General features: G+C 50.0%; 4 protein-coding genes across 4 annotated transcripts; 2 read left to right on the forward strand and 2 right to left on the reverse strand.

Moving 5' to 3' along the window:
- Window positions 1–2,554: 2,554 nt before the first annotated feature.
- On the reverse strand, window positions 2,555–3,779 carry LOC121592076 (protein windbeutel). The gene is made up of 2 exons (XM_041913349.1): window positions 3,517–3,779; window positions 2,555–3,441 (listed from the first exon to the last, which is right to left on the reverse strand). The coding sequence occupies exon 2, from the start codon at window positions 3,413–3,415 to the stop codon at window positions 2,603–2,605; it is 813 nt and encodes a 270-aa protein (XP_041769283.1). The 5' UTR covers window positions 3,416–3,441; window positions 3,517–3,779; the 3' UTR covers window positions 2,555–2,602.
- Window positions 3,780–5,592: 1,813 nt separating this feature from the next.
- Window positions 5,593–6,805, forward strand: LOC121592082 (peroxiredoxin-2-like). The gene is made up of 3 exons (XM_041913361.1): window positions 5,593–5,808; window positions 5,915–6,123; window positions 6,203–6,805. Exons 1-3 carry the CDS (start codon window positions 5,776–5,778, stop codon window positions 6,663–6,665), a joined length of 705 nt encoding a protein of 234 aa, XP_041769295.1. The 5' UTR covers window positions 5,593–5,775; the 3' UTR covers window positions 6,666–6,805.
- A 1,494-nt stretch (window positions 6,806–8,299) lies between these two features.
- Window positions 8,300–11,625, reverse strand: LOC121593475 (nucleolar protein 14 homolog). Its single transcript, XM_041915819.1, has 2 exons — window positions 11,060–11,625; window positions 8,300–10,927 (listed from the first exon to the last, which is right to left on the reverse strand). The coding sequence occupies exons 1-2, from the start codon at window positions 11,460–11,462 to the stop codon at window positions 8,883–8,885; spliced, it is 2,448 nt and encodes an 815-aa protein (XP_041771753.1). The 5' UTR covers window positions 11,463–11,625; the 3' UTR covers window positions 8,300–8,882.
- Window positions 11,626–13,582: 1,957 nt separating this feature from the next.
- Window positions 13,583–15,005, forward strand: LOC121593478 (methionyl-tRNA formyltransferase, mitochondrial). The gene is made up of 4 exons (XM_041915832.1): window positions 13,583–13,841; window positions 13,917–14,123; window positions 14,200–14,501; window positions 14,582–15,005. Exons 1-4 carry the CDS (start codon window positions 13,684–13,686, stop codon window positions 14,941–14,943), a joined length of 1,029 nt encoding a protein of 342 aa, XP_041771766.1. The 5' UTR covers window positions 13,583–13,683; the 3' UTR covers window positions 14,944–15,005.
- The last annotated feature ends 991 nt before the right edge of the window (window positions 15,006–15,996 follow it).

A 15,996-nucleotide genomic window follows, 5' to 3' on the forward strand; every position in this document is an offset into this window, starting at 1 on the left:
CTTGCTTGATGACATTTTGGTTTAGCATCCAACTCTTGGTCACTCACTTGGTCACGACATTTTCTCCCAATGATAACCACGACATTCTTGGAATACACTTGGCGTGTGGTCCCAAGCAGCAAAATGAGCATGCCTTCTCGCTCTGTCTGGTTTGATGATCTGTCGAGATGCTCATTTTGTTTCTTAGAACCACTCGCACGTACCGCATATCTTTCATGACTATCATGATGATCACCGACAGAAAATGTCGCGACCAAATGACTGATCAAGAGTTGGTTGCACACAATGTCACCAAACATGTGATGGTCCCAACAACTGTTTGACTCTCACCTCTGATCATCACAGTAGAGCTCGTGACGGTAATATGATTTTGTTTCAGTTGGAATTTGTCATGACTATGTCAGTGACATTTTGCAGAGCAGATCACAGTAAAAAAAACATGACATAGTGACTGATCAAGCGATGGACGCAAAAATGTCACAAAGCAAGCATTGGTCACACCAATCGTTTTGAGTATCATCTCTGATTATCAGAATTTATTAAGTGACGCTGACATAAATTTTGTTTCAGTCAGATTTTTTTGTGACATTGACAATGACATTTTGCATCACTGCCCATAAGTATCGTGATGATCACTGACTGAAAATGTCGCGACCAAGTGACTGACCAAGAGTTGGTTGCACAAAACTCGTGTCCTCGGAATATCCAACCAAAATGGAAATCTTCTGGGTCAACATCTTCTAGAGAGAATAGGATTTAGCTTCGAGTTTGATTCTCTGGGTTAAATTTATGGGCAAAATATCTCCTGGGCCCATAACCATTTAGAAGAGTTAAAGCACAGTGAGCATCTATTCAGCGGTTGCTCCCTTTTATACATCCGCATACATCCGAATGTTACTAGGAATAGTCGTAGATTACAAAAGTCATGGACTGCTACTTAACACTAAATAACAATTTATTTCTTTTTTTTTACTTAAACAAGAATACTTTCTAAGAACTTAATTTTAGTATGAGGGATTTAGCTAGGTAAGGTTTAAGTTTAAGTGTGTGTTGTATAGCCCTCGAGGCAACCAGTTGAAATTTGTATAATAATATTATATAACATTTTTGAGCAGGAATCTCTTAACATTGTCAATTCCCATCCCCCGAACCATGGTGGATTTTCCAAATGATTGATACTTAAAAACCATTGAAACACGCGCACGTAAAAACTATTGCGAACTTGGGTAGTGAGCTCCAAGACCTTCAAATAACTATCGAAAAGATCCACCACTAGTATCACTCCGGCTAACACTAAAACCTGGTGGCCGAATTCCAACTGGAAAACTATTGTATTAGACAATTCCTGTACGGAATTAGAGAAAAAAAAATGTCCAAAAAGTTAAATTGAAGAGTACATGAGTACCACCACAGCGTATACACTTGCCTGCTTTCCCAACACATGTTGCCAAAAGTCTGTTGCAACTACGCCTGGGATTGATAGGTGGGTGAAGTTCCAAAAGCCCATCGATATCGCTGATGTATAGTTATCTATTTTTTCATTATTTATTTTACGATTTATGCTACCTTTTCTGTTGGGGCCCCGGCAAACATGAGCACACCCTTTTCGACGAACAACAACAAGAAGCGCGCAGGTTGAGAAACACTTTCTTGCAGAAGGGGGGGGGGGAGGGGGGTTGGGAGTACCTTCGCTATCCCCACGGTACCGCCGCAGGTCTTTTCGTACGCGGCACAAGAAAGAAAGGCCAAAGAGAAAGAGACGCGCATCCCTCCCAGATGATCGTTTTTTTTGCTCTTTCTTTTCTTCCCCTTTCTATCTCTCTCGCTTTCTTTCTCTCCGGATGGAAGTGTTTCTCTTCTCGCGCAAGCACTTGTCTGTCGCTTCCTTTCCGGAACGGTTTTGCATTGGCAGCATAGTTTTGCTTTCTTCTCATGCACCGCTTCAGCTTCCAGCGATTCTCCACCGCTCGCGCTCACGACGGCGAGGAATGTTTGCTTGCGTGTGGCCGCAACGGCGAAATGGAGAAATCATGCTGCCGGGGAGCGAGCGAGCAATAGGCGTACGCCGCAGAGCGTGGCTGGCCGTGCCCATCCGTCCATTGCCCGCAGCCGGTGCAAGATGGGGGTGCTAACAAGAACGGCGTGTGTGAAACATTAGCTCCTCTTTTTCGAGATCCCTCCTTACAGGGTTGTGTTAATTGTAGTTGAAATTTTGCGATCTCATGATGAGTACATAGAGGGCTTCTTTTTGTTTTTTTGTTTCTATGTTGCTTATGTGGTTAGGTTGGTTGCCCAGAATAATTCGCATTCGACCGAGCGGATGCTAGCACAGTGCGAAGCAGCTCCGCCGACACTCTCCGTGTACCAACCAATCATACTGGGAGGTAGAGATTAACCATCTTTTTCATGTTTGACTGATTTTTGCAACAAATATCCCGACCAAAAAAACTTTAGCTCTGCAATAAAGCCAAAAGGGACACTTTCCAACCTTTCCCTCCCCAAACAAATCGATTCTCAACTGACAAACCACACAATCCGTTGTGTTCCCGTTACGTTTCTCGAACGCAGATGCGCACGGGCGCACGTGCAGCCTTTATTCGTTCTACAGCTCCGCCCGTTCGGGTTTGCGCGTGCCGCTCGACGCCCCACCGAACGACAGCATCACGTTCAGGCGCAGCTTCAGCTCCGCCCGCTTCGCGTCGCTCAGCTTCCCGGCCAGCAGCTTCTCGACGCGCTTCATCTCCTCGGCCACCACCTCGCCGGCTGATCGCCGCCCCCCATCCGCCTCTTTCACGATCTTGCGCATCAGCGACAGATACATAGGGTAGGGCGCCCGGCTGGCCGCGTCCCGCTCTGCCCGTTCGGCCCGCTCGACCTGCTCGATCAGAGCGCGCCATTCCGCCGGCTCCACCGTGCCCACGAACGACTCGGCCAGCCGGTCCAGCCGCTCGGTACACCCAGGCAGCCCGATGTACAGCGCCGTGTGGCGCTTGAGAAATTTGCGCAAGCTGTCGCCCGTCACCTCGCCGTCGGCCGGGGCGAAATCGATCGGCGGCGTACCGTCCCCGTGGAACAGCTTGATCACCGGGTACTCCTTCGGGATGGCGAACCGCCGGCCCAGGTCGGCATTGTCCTGCTCGCCGTAGTCCTTGATGCCGACCAGCGCAAACAGCAGCTCGTCCGTCGTGCCGACCGTTTCGAGCGCGAGCCCGGTAAACGCTTCGTGCTTGTCGCCGTACGGGAAGGCGGTATCGAACTTCACCAGACTGTACCGGAACTTGCGCGTCACGAGATCGAACGTGGACGAGTCGAGATCGACGCAGCCCCGTGCGGTCCAGGCGGCGGCCGGGGCAATTAGCGCGCTGGCAGCGACCAGCGCAAGGGCAACGACCGACACCGTGGGGCGGTACCGCATGATGACGCTTGCCACCACTGAAGGAGCTGCACATGAAGAAAGAACAATCAAAGGATGCTCAAAGGATAGGCTGGTGCTGGGGGTGGGGTGGATTTGCTTACCTGCACCGCAGCGAGTAGAAGGCGTCGACCACAATCCACAGGAAGAAAAGAATTTGTTGTCAACTGTCCGCTTTATTGTGCCATCCACACGAACGACTGCACGTTGTTTTACTTTTTCGACTGAGATTGCTAACTGCTTTTGTTTCACTGTACGCGAGACTAATAATAAAAAGTAGATTTTCTATTAAAATATTAACTAGCAAAATACCCTGCAGGAAAAGCTGCCTCTGCGGGGAGTTCCGATGCCGGCTAAAAACAACAAGAAGAAGGCATGTTGACATACACGCAAATTTGTTTACATTGCCAGTGCTGCCAAGCTGTAGCTTGTTGTTGCACTTTGCGTGAAGGGAAATAAAAGTTTACTTCAATTGTTTTGCAATTAAATTGATTTGGCGAAATTTTAAGCAAACCACAGCAAATATGTTTCTAATTTAATAGAGAACAATTTTCGTTCTGTTCTTCGTCTCGTCGCCCGAAAGCAATCCAACTGTCAACTTCAAACACGCGTAGAGTGACCAGAACCATGAATTACAGGGTGTGAAGGATTTTGGTTTTTGTTTCATTTTTATTGATGCCCAATGAAACGGAAACTCCGTAGCTTCACAGGTTTGCTTAATTGATGGCGTATTACAACCCGTCATTATATTACTTTCTTGCAATGTGTGTTCGACGAGTTTCATCTAATCATGTCCTTTATAGCCTTCTAACTTTCCGTGCAAAAATCTATATAAATGGTCGTGTGGTCAGATACGTGGGCATCAACACCAACGACCATTACTCAAATCTCACTTGCTTCAGAGCTGGAGTTTGATATTTAAACAATCGTATCGCCGTTCTAGTTCTAGCGATGCATAACTTCAATGCGAAACCATACAACAGTACAGAGGAAATGAGAAAGCTCTCCTCCAAGCGAGGAAGCTCCACTGTTTGGGTATCCAACAAATTGATGGCGCCATCAGCTTTTTGGTATTTGTAGAATGCATGAGTTGTTTGCCGTCTGCTAAGCGAAGGCTTTTTATATTCCGTTTAGGTTGAAGGTTTGAGTCCTTTAGAACCCGTTTAGTGGTCGTTTAGTGGATTTGTGGCACTTGGGATGTGTCAAATCAATACACCCAGTCAGACAAATCGGACTTAATTTACCCGTTACTGCTAAATTACCGGTAATTTAAGAGTGATTTAAGGCAGAAAATACACGGACTGGAATTTCGCGGCCGCGGAATTCCACCTGCTGTCAAACCCATAGAGCCCCAAGTGCCACAAATCCACTAAACGACCACTAAACGGCTTCTAAACGACTCAAGCACTCTACCTAAACGGAATATAGAAAGACTTCGTTTAGCAGACGGCAAACGACTCATGCATTCTAAAAATAGCAAAAAAAGCTGGTGGCGCTATCTGTTGGTGGGATACCCCAACCAGTTGAGCTTCATCGCTTGGAGGAGAGCTTTCTCATTTCCTCTGTACTGTTGTATGGTTTCGCATTGAAGTTATGCATCGCTAGAACTAGAACGGCGATACGATTGTTTAAATACTAAACTCCAACGGAAACCACCAGCACTGAAGCAAGTGAGATTAGAGCAATGGTCATTGGTGTTGATACCCACGTATCTAACCACACGACCATTTATATAGATTTTTGCTCAGAAAGTTAGAAGGCTATATAGGTCATAATAAAATGCAACTTGTCGAAACACATTGCAAGAAAAGGATAGCAATATAATGATGAGTTGTAATACGCCATCTATTGATCAAACCAATGAAGCTGTGGAGCTTTCATTTTTTTTCTATGGATATTCAATTTTCCAGTCGTTTAAGCTTAATCTGTGGCGCTTGGGTACTCTTTTTGTTCTTATTTACATCTTTTCACCGACAACAAACGACAGCACTTCGTACCGCTAAATTGTTCTCAAATTACTGTTATGATTGACACAAAACTGCTCGAATGGGTAAATTAATACAAGGCTGTCTGACTGGGCAATTTGCTCAAAAAACTATAAAAATTATTAAAATCACGTATATCTGAATCCGCGTATCGCGGGCACTGCCTGTATACAGCTCAAATTGCCCAAACAAAATCTGACCACACTGACCGCACTGTGAACCGGCATATCGCAGCAAACATACACTCGCTGAAGAAAAAAAAAGAACATTCGAAACGTTCGGTCACGGTGCCACAATCAGCTAGCTGCTAGTGCACGATTGGTAACACCATCTACACCACAGCCGAATTCGATCACCGTTTAGTGCTCTGCCTTCAAAATGTCCTTTCTCGTTCGCCAGCTAGCCCAAGCGGTACGTACCAGCCAGGCCGCTCCACCTTCACCTTGTTTACATTCAGTGGCCCTCGGCTCATTATATAATTGCATTAAATTTAACATTTCCATTCCCGGCTCCCTAGTGCACCCGGCTCGGCACGTCCGCCGCTGCGCGGGGCTGCCTCCAGCGCAGCGCCCTGCTGCACACCGGCCGGATGCTGTCGGTGGCCCAGGTCCAGCAGCCCGCCCCATCCTTCCAGGGTACCGCCGTCGTCAACGGTGACTTCCGCGAAATCAAGCTCGCCGACTATCAGGGCAAATATTTGGTGCTGTTTTTCTACCCGCTCGATTTGTAAGTGTGTGTGTGTGTGTATGCGGCATGCCAGCCGGGATCAACATGCTTCTTTTTTTTCATTCTCCCCATCCACCAGTACGTTCGTGTGTCCGACCGAAATCATTGCCTTTAGCGATCGGATCAACGAGTTCCGGGAGCTGAACACGGAGGTGATCGGCGTGTCGGTCGACTCGCACTTCTCCCACCTGGCCTGGATCAACACGCCGCGGAAGGCGGGCGGGCTCGGCAAGCTCGAGTATCCGCTGCTCGCCGACCTGACCAAGCGGATCAGCGCCGACTACGGCGTGCTGCTGCCGGACGGCATCTCGCTGCGCGGGCTGTTCATCATCGATCCGGCCGGCGTGGTGCGCCAGATCACGATCAACGATCTGCCGGTTGGGCGGTCGGTGGACGAGACGCTCCGCCTGATCAAGGCGTTCCAGTTCGTGGAGAAGCACGGCGAGGTGTGCCCGGCCAACTGGGAGCCGAAGTCGAACGCGGCCACCATCAAGCCGAACCCGAAGGATTCGCGCGAGTACTTCGAAAAGCACGGCAAGTAAGGTACGGTGGCGGCGTTTGGGGGGGGGGGGGGGGGGGGAGGGGGAGAGCAACCAGGAGCAGCATATACCTGTGACATTCTTTATGTAATAATAAAAACAAGGGCTCGAGTAGCCTGGGGCATTTCCTTTTGCAAAGCTTACTTTTGGGTGGTTTTGTGTTGCGTTTTTTTGGACTATTTTGTAAAGGAGTTTAGGGAAATGCAATGACGTCTGATGAACGATGGGAATGGAATGATAGTCTATTTCTAAATCAAGGTTTACTTCGATCAATGATTTCTTTAATAATTACTTTAGCTTGTTACTGGTGCACATCAACTGACTCACATACGCTTCCACGGAGCAAGAATCTACTAAACGGATATTCGTCAGTTTCCGTAGCAATTCAATGCGCCGGGTCATCCCATCATCTTAAAACGCCTTTTTCAAATTATCCAAATCAGCTCCGGAATCGTCTGAATTGGTTCCAAAATCAGCTCCAGAATCGGAATCAGCTAATAATAGATCCGGAATCATTTTCCTGAATCGATTCCGGAATCAGCTCCGAATTCGGTTTCGAAATTAGCTCCGGAATCGGAATCGTTTCCGAAATCAGCTCGGGAATCGGAATTAGCTCCTGAATCGATTCCGAAGTCAGCTCCGGAATTGGTTCCAGAATTAGCTCTGGAATTGGTTCCAGAATTAGCTCTGGAATTGGTTCCGGAATTAGCTTTCGAATTGGTTCCGGAATCGAAATCGGCTTCGGAATCAGAATCGGCTCAGGAATCGATTCCGGCTAGCTTCGAAGTTTTCTGGAATATATTCCGGATAGTAGGTCCAGTATCATTTTCTTGAATCGATTCTAGAATCGACTCCGGAATCGGTTCCGGAATCAGCTCCGCAATCGGTTGCGGAATCTGCTCCAGAATTGGTTCCGGAATCAGCTCGGGAATCGGAATCAGCTCCGTAATTGGTTCCGGAATCAGATCCTGAATCGATCCCGAAATCAGCTCCGGAATCGGAATCAGCTTCGGAATTGGTTCCGGAAGTAGCTCTGGACTTGGTTCCGAAATTAGCTCTCTAATTGGTTCCGGAATCGGAATCGGCTTCAGAATCGGCTCAAGAATCGATTCCGGTTAGCTCCGAAGTTTTCTGGAATATATTCCGGATAGTAAGTTCGGGATCATTTTCCTGAATCTATTCCAGAATCTGCTCCGGAATCGGAATCGGCCTCAGAATTGGTTCCGAAATTGGCTCCGGAATCGGTTCTAGAATCAGCTCCGGAATCGGTTCCGAAATCAGTTACGAAATCAGCTCTGAAATCAGAATTGGATCCGGAATCGGTTCCAGAATCGGCCTCGGAATCGGCACCGGAATCAGAATTGGCTCCGAAGTCGGTTCTGGAATCAAAATCAGCTCCGACATCGGAATTGGCTCCGAAGACAGAATCGGCTTGGATACGGAGTCGATTTCGGCATTTCCATACGAATAGGCGTTTGGGTCCAATGATGCAACGTATCGATAGCCGCAAAAAAAAATCCAAATCCGCTATTCCATATTCTGCGAAAAAAATGTTTCTCTTACTTGCTTGAGGTGTACGTACTTCGATTGCGTTCCTGGGCCCCATAACCAAAAGGAGTTTGGGGAAATGCAACTACTCTCGATGAACGATGGGAACGGAATAATGTTTTATTATATCTATTTCTAAATCAAGGTTTACTTCAATCAATGATTTCTTTGATAATCAAACATTTTGGCCAAATTTATTCGCCGCGACCACCTATACATGGCAGTGGAACCTTAACACTCACATTAAGAGAGAGGGATTTCCCGGCCGTCTCGAACAAAACGAACTGGTTACAATCTATTACCGAGTTTTTGTTAACATCGCTGATTGCAAATTCGTACAGATGTTCAAATACTCATCAGCTCTCCTCCTTCACCCGCACCAGCTCACTAGCACTTAACTCTAAATGCTTAAAATTCTACACACTGTTCTTCCCAGGTGTGATGAACGCTTCAAGCAAGCTTCATTTTCCGAAACCAGCTCTATCTTCCATTCCGCATTTAACACTTTTTTTTTCGTACAACGCTTCCTGCCCGTCTCTTTAGTTTTCGTCTCCTAGGCTCGTCCTCTTTAGGCGCGTCTCGTAACCTGCGCCGCTTCCGTTTACAGCCTTAACCTTAGCATTTTAATTAACCTAAACGCTAGCCACCCCCCCGCCGGAACCGAGCACACCCTTACTTCCGATACTTGGCCCGCCGGTCGAGCGATTTCAGCTCGGCCTGCTGGTGCGACGCGTGGCTAAAGATCTGGCGCACCTTCTGCTGCCGCTCGCGGTCGCTCTCCATGCGCCGCTTGTGCTGCAGCTTCGCCAGGTACTCGTTGTCGAGGCGTATCTCGCGCTTGGCGCCGCGCGTCACCTTCTTAATCTTCTGCTGCAGCTTGCGGCGCTGCTCGCGCACCGGCACCGCCTCCTTCGGCCGGCGCCGGATGTCCTCGTACACCGGGTTAATCTTCGGCTCGAGCAGCCGCAGCGGTTTCGGTTTCTGCTTCGCCTGCGCCAGGTAGGGCAGGGTGCGGCCGGCCAGCGCGGACAGCTGCGCGATCGCTTCGTCGAGCGCGGTCTGCACCGGACGGCTGGCCGGCGCTTTGCGCAGAGCGCGCAGCGGGAGCAGAAAGTGGGCCGCAACGATCGGTAGGGCGGGATTGCTGTCCAGCTGGGTGCAGAGGGCGGAGAGCAGCGTGACCGTGCAGACGATGGCACGCACCTTGAAGGAGGGCGTTAGCTGCCCGAGCAGCAGATCCTGCCCGGTGAGCTGTGTCGCGGCGGCGTCCGCCTCCGTCAGCACGTCCGCTTCGCTGAGCTGCAGGCTGGCGAGCTTAAACGGCTGCCCGACGGTGGCCAGCGGGTGCAGGGCGTCCTTGGCGCACGCCTGCCCCAGCACGCCGGTCAGGAAGGCGACGGCGGACGGGAGAAACCGCTTGGAATGCTCCGCACACTCCAGCACGGTCGTGACGAGCAGCAGGCCGCGGGCAATGTCGCGCCGGTTGCGCACCTGACAGCGGGAGAGAATTTCCCCCACGAACACGAGCGCCGGCGTCACGATGGAGTGGCGCCGATCGGACGCCGAGAACAGGACAGGGACCAGCTTGAGCAGCACGACCGTCGCCAGATCGGGATAGCGCCGGGGTTGCTTCCGGAACTCGCTGTACTTTTCCTCGAGCACGCTGTGGAACACCCGGCCAATGCCGGACGGGTCCGTTTGCGCGATATCGTGCAGCAGCGGCGTCAGCAGGTGCAGCATCTCGAACTCGCCCGCAATCGTGGCGCTGGTGGAGTGCGCAAACCGCACGCCGAGGTAGTTGAGCGCGTAGGCGAACAGCACCGACCAGCGCGATTTGTGCAGGAAGGGCTTCTGCCGGAGCGTGTGCACCATGGACGCGACCACACCGACCCGCCCCTGCACGTCGCCCTCGTGCCCGTCCAGCAGCTCGGCAAACTGTTCGTACTCGCGCGGCACGTCTACCATGCGCAGCGTGTACGTGGGCGCAACGGCCGCCGGCTTGGCCTTCGCTTTGGGCGCTACAGTTTGTTTGGCCGGTTCCGGTTCCGCGTCCGACTCGTCCTCGCTGTCGTCCTTGTGCTGCACCGCCGCCTTCAGGTCCGACAGGCTGTCCGCCTCGCTCGAATCCGACTCCTCACCCTCATCTTCCTCCTCCTCCTCCTCCTCCTCCTCCTCGTCCGGTGCCGATCCGTTGCGAACGTCTTCCCCATCCGGCTCGCCGTAGTACGCTTCCTCCTCGCCCTCACCCTCACCCTCCACCAGATAGTCATCGCCGAGCGCGTCGGCCGAAATCGGCCGGCTAGCGCCGTGCGTCACCCTCTGCGCCTCCTGCTGCTGCATCCGCTGCTGCTTTTCCCGCTCGGCCACCTCCCGGCGCTTCTGCTCCTCCGCCGCCCGATCGATCGACTTCAGCTTCTCGGTGGGGGCACCGCGCGGCTCAAACACCATCTCGCGCAGCGCCCGATCGTAATCGTCCGGCTTCGGCCGCTCGCTATCCCGCCGGATGTGCTCGGTGAACTGCGGCATCAGGCTCTTCAGCTCGTCGTCCAGCCGCAGCCGCATCTCGTACATCTCGTCGTTCTCGCGCTGCCGCTCCGTCTTCTGCCGCTTGCTCTCCGCAATCATCTCCTCGATCACCGTCTTGCGGTCCTTGCCGGCCGGTCGGCCCGAATCGTCGTCCGAACCGCCACCGAAGTGTGTCGCACTGGTAAAGGCATCTGCAAAAGCAATCGCACGCACACACACACACACACACACACACACACACACACACACACACACACACACACACACACACACGTCAGCAAACAAGCCGAGCAGATGGCGGCCAACTGGCTCTCAGCGCTTACCCTGCAGCATCCCGTCCTCGTCCTCGTCCTCGTCGGCACCGTCCGGCACGTCGTCCAGGTGCTCGATCTCGTGCATCGTCCGTCCGCCGTGCGTCAGGTTCAGATTGTACATCTCCTTCGCCTGCTCCTTGCGGGACGGCTGCCGGGCGTACCGGCCGTTCTGCCGCGCGTCCATAAACTGGTTCGTCTTGTGCAGCAGCGCAAACTCCTTGCCGAGCGTCTGCTCCCGCTTCTCGTGCGACAGGCGGTGCAGCTGGCCGGGCCGCTTTGATTGTGTGCCACGGTTGAGCACGGCGTGCTTCGTCTTCATCACGACCGTCTCGAACGGGTTCGGCTTCCGGACGGTGGCCGCCGCCTTCCGGCGCAGCACCGCGTCCGCCTTTCTACTCACCTTGGCGCACATGGTCCCGCGTGTGTGTGTTTGGGTATGTTTGTGCGCGCGAGTCTGCTGAGGGGGGGGAAAATACGAACCCCGAACTTGGTGGTTCCCGGTCCTGCGTCGCTCTGTTAGCACGTGTTGTGCGAAACATAAACACTGCCGCTGACAGCTGCCGCCGCCTTTGACAGCTCTGTACGACTGCGGGCTTCTGTCAACAGCGCGCGAAATGTAAACAATGGCGAAAAAAATGGAGCTCATCATTTTACGTTACATTAGCGTTACACATAACGCTTGTTTATCTCAAACCCAAGCAACATTTTTGTTGAATGGCGTTTTTATTGTCGTGGATGGGCAAATCGATAGAAAATTATACCTTTTTTTGTTTTTTTATGTTGTTTTTATTCTGTATTTATTTATTTGTTGACTTGTTGGTAAAACCAGGGTATTGAGAGCAAATTAAATGTAGCATTTTCAGTGAGAGAAATCTCCTCGGTATGCAGAGAACGATGGAGCTAAGAATATTTTAAATTTACAATTTATGGTGGACGATCAATTAAATTTAATGTTTTTTTTAATCTTATAAGCAGATAAATATGCAAAAAAAGCATAAAAAAAAAACATTTTTCATTTCATTTTAGCGATTAAAACCGATTTTTTCAACATCGTTCCAAAAGTCTCAACTCGGCACCCTTCGGAGCTTCTAAACACAACATTTTGAAACGGTTTTTTTTTATCATTCGATCAATAGGGACATTATTTGGCATATGAGAAATGCCGTGTATCTCGGGGACTACCTATACAGGCGGTCCCTGAGATACACGGTTAATGGGGACCGAAAACGGCCGCAACAAACCGCGTATCTCGAATTTCCGCGTAAGTCGAATCTCGTCATTTCTAGCCAAAATATCACTAATTTTCGTGTAAATTTGCAACTACGGAGTGGTTTTAGCCACTTAATTAATTATTTGATATGATTCTGAATGAATATAACAGTTTCAAACCTTTTGAAATAGTTTTTAACATCCGATCAAAACAGAAATTATTTGGCATTTTACAATAGATGTGTTAAATCAGTACAATTTGATCAAAGAACTGTCAAATTTAGGAAACCGCGTATCTCCGAATCCGCGTATAAGAGGTACCGTCCCAAGCGCCACAGATTAAGCTTAAACGACTGGAAAATTGAATATCCATAGAAAAAAAATGAAAGCTCCACAGCTTCATTGGTTTGATCAATAGATGGCGTATTACAACTCATCATTATATTGCTATCCTTTTCTTGCAATGTGTTTCGACAAGTTGCATTTTATTATGACCTATATAGCCTTCTAACTTTCTGAGCAAAAATCTATATAAATGGTCGTGTGGTTAAATACGTGGGTATCAACACCAATGACCATTGCTCAAATCTCACTTGCTTCAGTGCTGGTGGTTTCCGTTGGAGTTTAGTATTTAAACAATCGTATCGCCGTTCTAGTTCTAGCGATGCATAACTTCAATGCGAAACCATACAACAGTACAGAGGAAATGAGAAAGCTCTCCTCCAAGCGATGAAGCTCAACTGGTTGGGGTATCCCACCAACAGATAGCGCCACCAGCTTTTTGCTATTTTTAGAATGCATGAGTCGTTTGGCGTCTGCTAAACGAAGTCTTTCTATATTCCGTTTAGGTAGAGAACTTGAGTCGTTTAGAAGCCGTTTAGTGGTCGTTTAGTGGATTTGTGGCACTTGGGGTGTATCTCGGGACTACCTATATTTCAAATATGTTTGGTTTTCTGCTTATTGAACATGTTTCTCAAAAATGAAATTTTTAGGGGGTTTTATACCTTTCGACGGCTATTTCTCATGGATCATCGAGAAAAAATAAAAAAAAACTTGTTTGTACTAGATAAATACATTTCTTATCTCGTTGGTAACGATACATACTAAAACAATTACGCATCGATTTGTTTCTCTTGCAACAAAAATGGTCCCTCAATATTTTCATAACCAACACTGCTCGGCCGCGTGGATGATAAAATCATAATAAAAATGCTGCTTGGGAATGTTATAAACTACGTCACGCTTCTCCAATGTAGCATAGAGGGCCGAACCTTACTTCTACCGAAATGTTACCCCTTCCTATGTGACCGACGCACAACCGGTTTGTCACTGTGTCGTTCGGTTTTGTTGTGATGTTTCCACCAGGGAGCCAAGGAGCGGGTTTGTTTACGAATGATATCACATAATTCCACTCGCCGCACAGAATGCTGCTGAGCCGGGTACGCCCAAGGCGTTCGATCTTCCGCAGCATCACCAACGCCAGCGCCCAGCGACACTTTGCCAACGTTTCCCGCCTCAAGGTGCTGTTCTTCGGCACGGACCACTTCTCACTGCCAAGTCTGAAAAGCATTCACACCAATCTGTAAGTGCACAACAGTCGCGGTGTCCGCTCGGTCCGCTTTTCCAGCTTTGCATTAGCTTCCCGGTCTCTCCGTAGAGTAAACAATGGGCGAGTGGAGCGGCTCGAGGTGGTGACGTCGTTCAAGGCGGCGAAGAACCCGGTGAAGCAGTACAGCCGAACCGCCGGCCTGCCGCTGCACGATTGGCCCGCCTGTACGCCTGCCACTGCCGGCAGGTTCGATCTCGGCGTGGTCGTTTCGTTCGGCCACCTCATACCGGAGACGTTCATCGATTGCTTCGATCGGTAGGTGCCGCCCCGGCTATTACCTTACCTTGGTGTCCACCCGACTCATGCATTCGCTTCGGTTTCATCTTCGCAGGGGAATGCTTAATGTGCACGCTAGCCTACTGCCCAAGCTGCGCGGTGCGGCCCCGATCGTGCACGCCATCGCGAACGGCGAGCAGCGGACCGGCATCAGCATCATGCGCATCAAGCCGAAACAGTTCGACGTCGGGGAAATACTGCTCCAGTCGGCGGTCAGCATCGAGCGCGACACGCTAATGCCCGAGCTGCACGACCGGCTGGCCGCGATCGGTGCCGACTGCTTGGTCACCTGCATCGAGGACCTGGAGGGCTACTACCAGCGGCTAACCGTGCAGAACGATGCGGAGGCAACGTACGGTAGGTTGATGGGAGTGGCGCTGGTACTACTATATGATGCTGTAACGCGTTTCTTTCTCGTTCGCTTGCAACCGCCACAGCGCCGAAAATCGATCCAAAGTTTGCGGAAATCCGATGGCCCCAGGCAACGGCTGTGAGCGTGTACGATCGGTACCGCGCCCTGTACGGGCTGCGCCCACTGCTCACCAGCTTTGGGGGGGAGCTAGTGAAGCTGTTTAAACTGTCCTTCGACAGCACGCAGCCGGTACCGGCAGTGCCGGCAGACCGGCCCGGCCAGCTCGAATACTCCAAGCGCAGCAGGCAGCTGCTGGTTCGGTGTGGTGACGGTCGAGCGCTAGAACTGTTGCAGCTATCCGTCGGCGGAAAGAAGACACTGTCGGGGCAAGATTTTTACAACGGCTTCCTGAGCAAGATGAACCGATCGGACCGGTACTTTAAGTGACAGCGCGATTTAAGAGATAGTTAAAAACAGGCAGTACGAATAGGAAATTTTATTTAATGTGACGTTTTGGCGCGTTTGGCTCATTCGTTTTTTAGGTCTGCAATATCACATAGGAGGTGCACGAGTAGAAAACGCGATTCATCTAATTGTTACTGAGGTGTGGGATAGCAAATATCGGTATCATCTACCCCATATACAATAAGGGAGACAGGTTGGACTGCAACTACTACAGGGGTATTACGGTGGTGAATACCGCCTATAAAATGTATTCTCCCTGATCCTTCAGGATCGTCTTGTCCCTCACGTCGAAGAGAGGATTCTGAAACGGAAAATCAACTACCGACTTCTCCATGCGGAAGATCTTGGAGAAGATGGCTGAATGACACGACACGTACCATCTCTTCATTGACTTCTAAGCTACATATGATAGCATAGCCAGGGAAAAACTGTACGACGCTATGAGCTCTTTTGGAATCCCGGCCAAACCAATAAGGTTAGTTAGAATGTCTATGACCAACGTCACTTGCCAGGTGAAGGTAGATGCATGGAACTTTCAGCGGCCTTTTTCTACCACCAAAGGTCTGCACCAAGGGGACGGGCTTGCCTGTCTCCTATTCAACTTGGCGCTAGAAGAGGGCCATCCGGGACTCGAGGATAGAGACTTCGGGAACCATCTTCTACAAGTTAACCCAATCAACCAACATTGGTCTGCGGTTCCTCTATGTAGCAGAAGCCTACCAAGGGATCGAGCAGACGGCAGATAACCTCGGATTGCAGAAAAAGGAGGCAAAGACCAAAGTGATTGTGGCAACTTCAACGACTCTACCAATAGTAATCCAAACCAACGTAGGCGTGATGTACAGATAGGTGAACGCACTTTTGAAGTCGTCCCAAAATTTACATATCTTTTGTCAAAGGTTGTCAACCGGTCATTCTAGAGCCTTAAACAATCAGTTCACCTCCAAGAACCTGTCACGAAGACTATATAGCACCTATATAGTACCGAGAGTCACATACGCCTCTAAGACATCGACGCTGTTCAAATCTGACGAA

This window comes from Anopheles merus, chromosome X, assembly GCF_017562075.2.
Source record: "Anopheles merus strain MAF chromosome X, AmerM5.1, whole genome shotgun sequence".
In the NCBI taxonomy this organism is placed as follows: Eukaryota; Metazoa; Arthropoda; class Insecta; order Diptera; family Culicidae; genus Anopheles; species Anopheles merus.

Excerpts from the sequence above, each read along its gene's own strand:
- LOC121592076 (XM_041913349.1), bottom strand. The coding sequence starts at position 3,415 with ATGCGGTACCGCCCCACGGTGTCGGTCGTTGCCCTTGCGCTGGTCGCT.
- LOC121592082 (XM_041913361.1), top strand. The coding sequence starts at position 5,776 with ATGTCCTTTCTCGTTCGCCAGCTAGCCCAAGCG. Across the intron at positions 5,809-5,914 it reads TTCGCCAGCTAGCCCAAGCG|TGCACCCGGCTCGGCACGTC; the intron begins GTACGTACCAGC and ends CCGGCTCCCTAG. Across the intron at positions 6,124-6,202 it reads TTTTTCTACCCGCTCGATTT|TACGTTCGTGTGTCCGACCG; the intron begins GTAAGTGTGTGT and ends CCCATCCACCAG.
- LOC121593475 (XM_041915819.1), bottom strand. The coding sequence starts at position 11,462 with ATGTGCGCCAAGGTGAGTAGAAAGGCGGACGCGGTGCTGCGCCGGAAG. Across the intron at positions 10,928-11,059 it reads CGAGGACGGGATGCTGCAGG|ATGCCTTTACCAGTGCGACA; the intron begins GTAAGCGCTGAG and ends TTGCTTTTGCAG.
- LOC121593478 (XM_041915832.1), top strand. The coding sequence starts at position 13,684 with ATGCTGCTGAGCCGGGTACGCCCAAGGCGTTCGATCTTCCGCAGCATC. Across the intron at positions 14,124-14,199 it reads TTCATCGATTGCTTCGATCG|GGGAATGCTTAATGTGCACG; the intron begins GTAGGTGCCGCC and ends TCATCTTCGCAG. Across the intron at positions 14,502-14,581 it reads CGATGCGGAGGCAACGTACG|CGCCGAAAATCGATCCAAAG; the intron begins GTAGGTTGATGG and ends CAACCGCCACAG.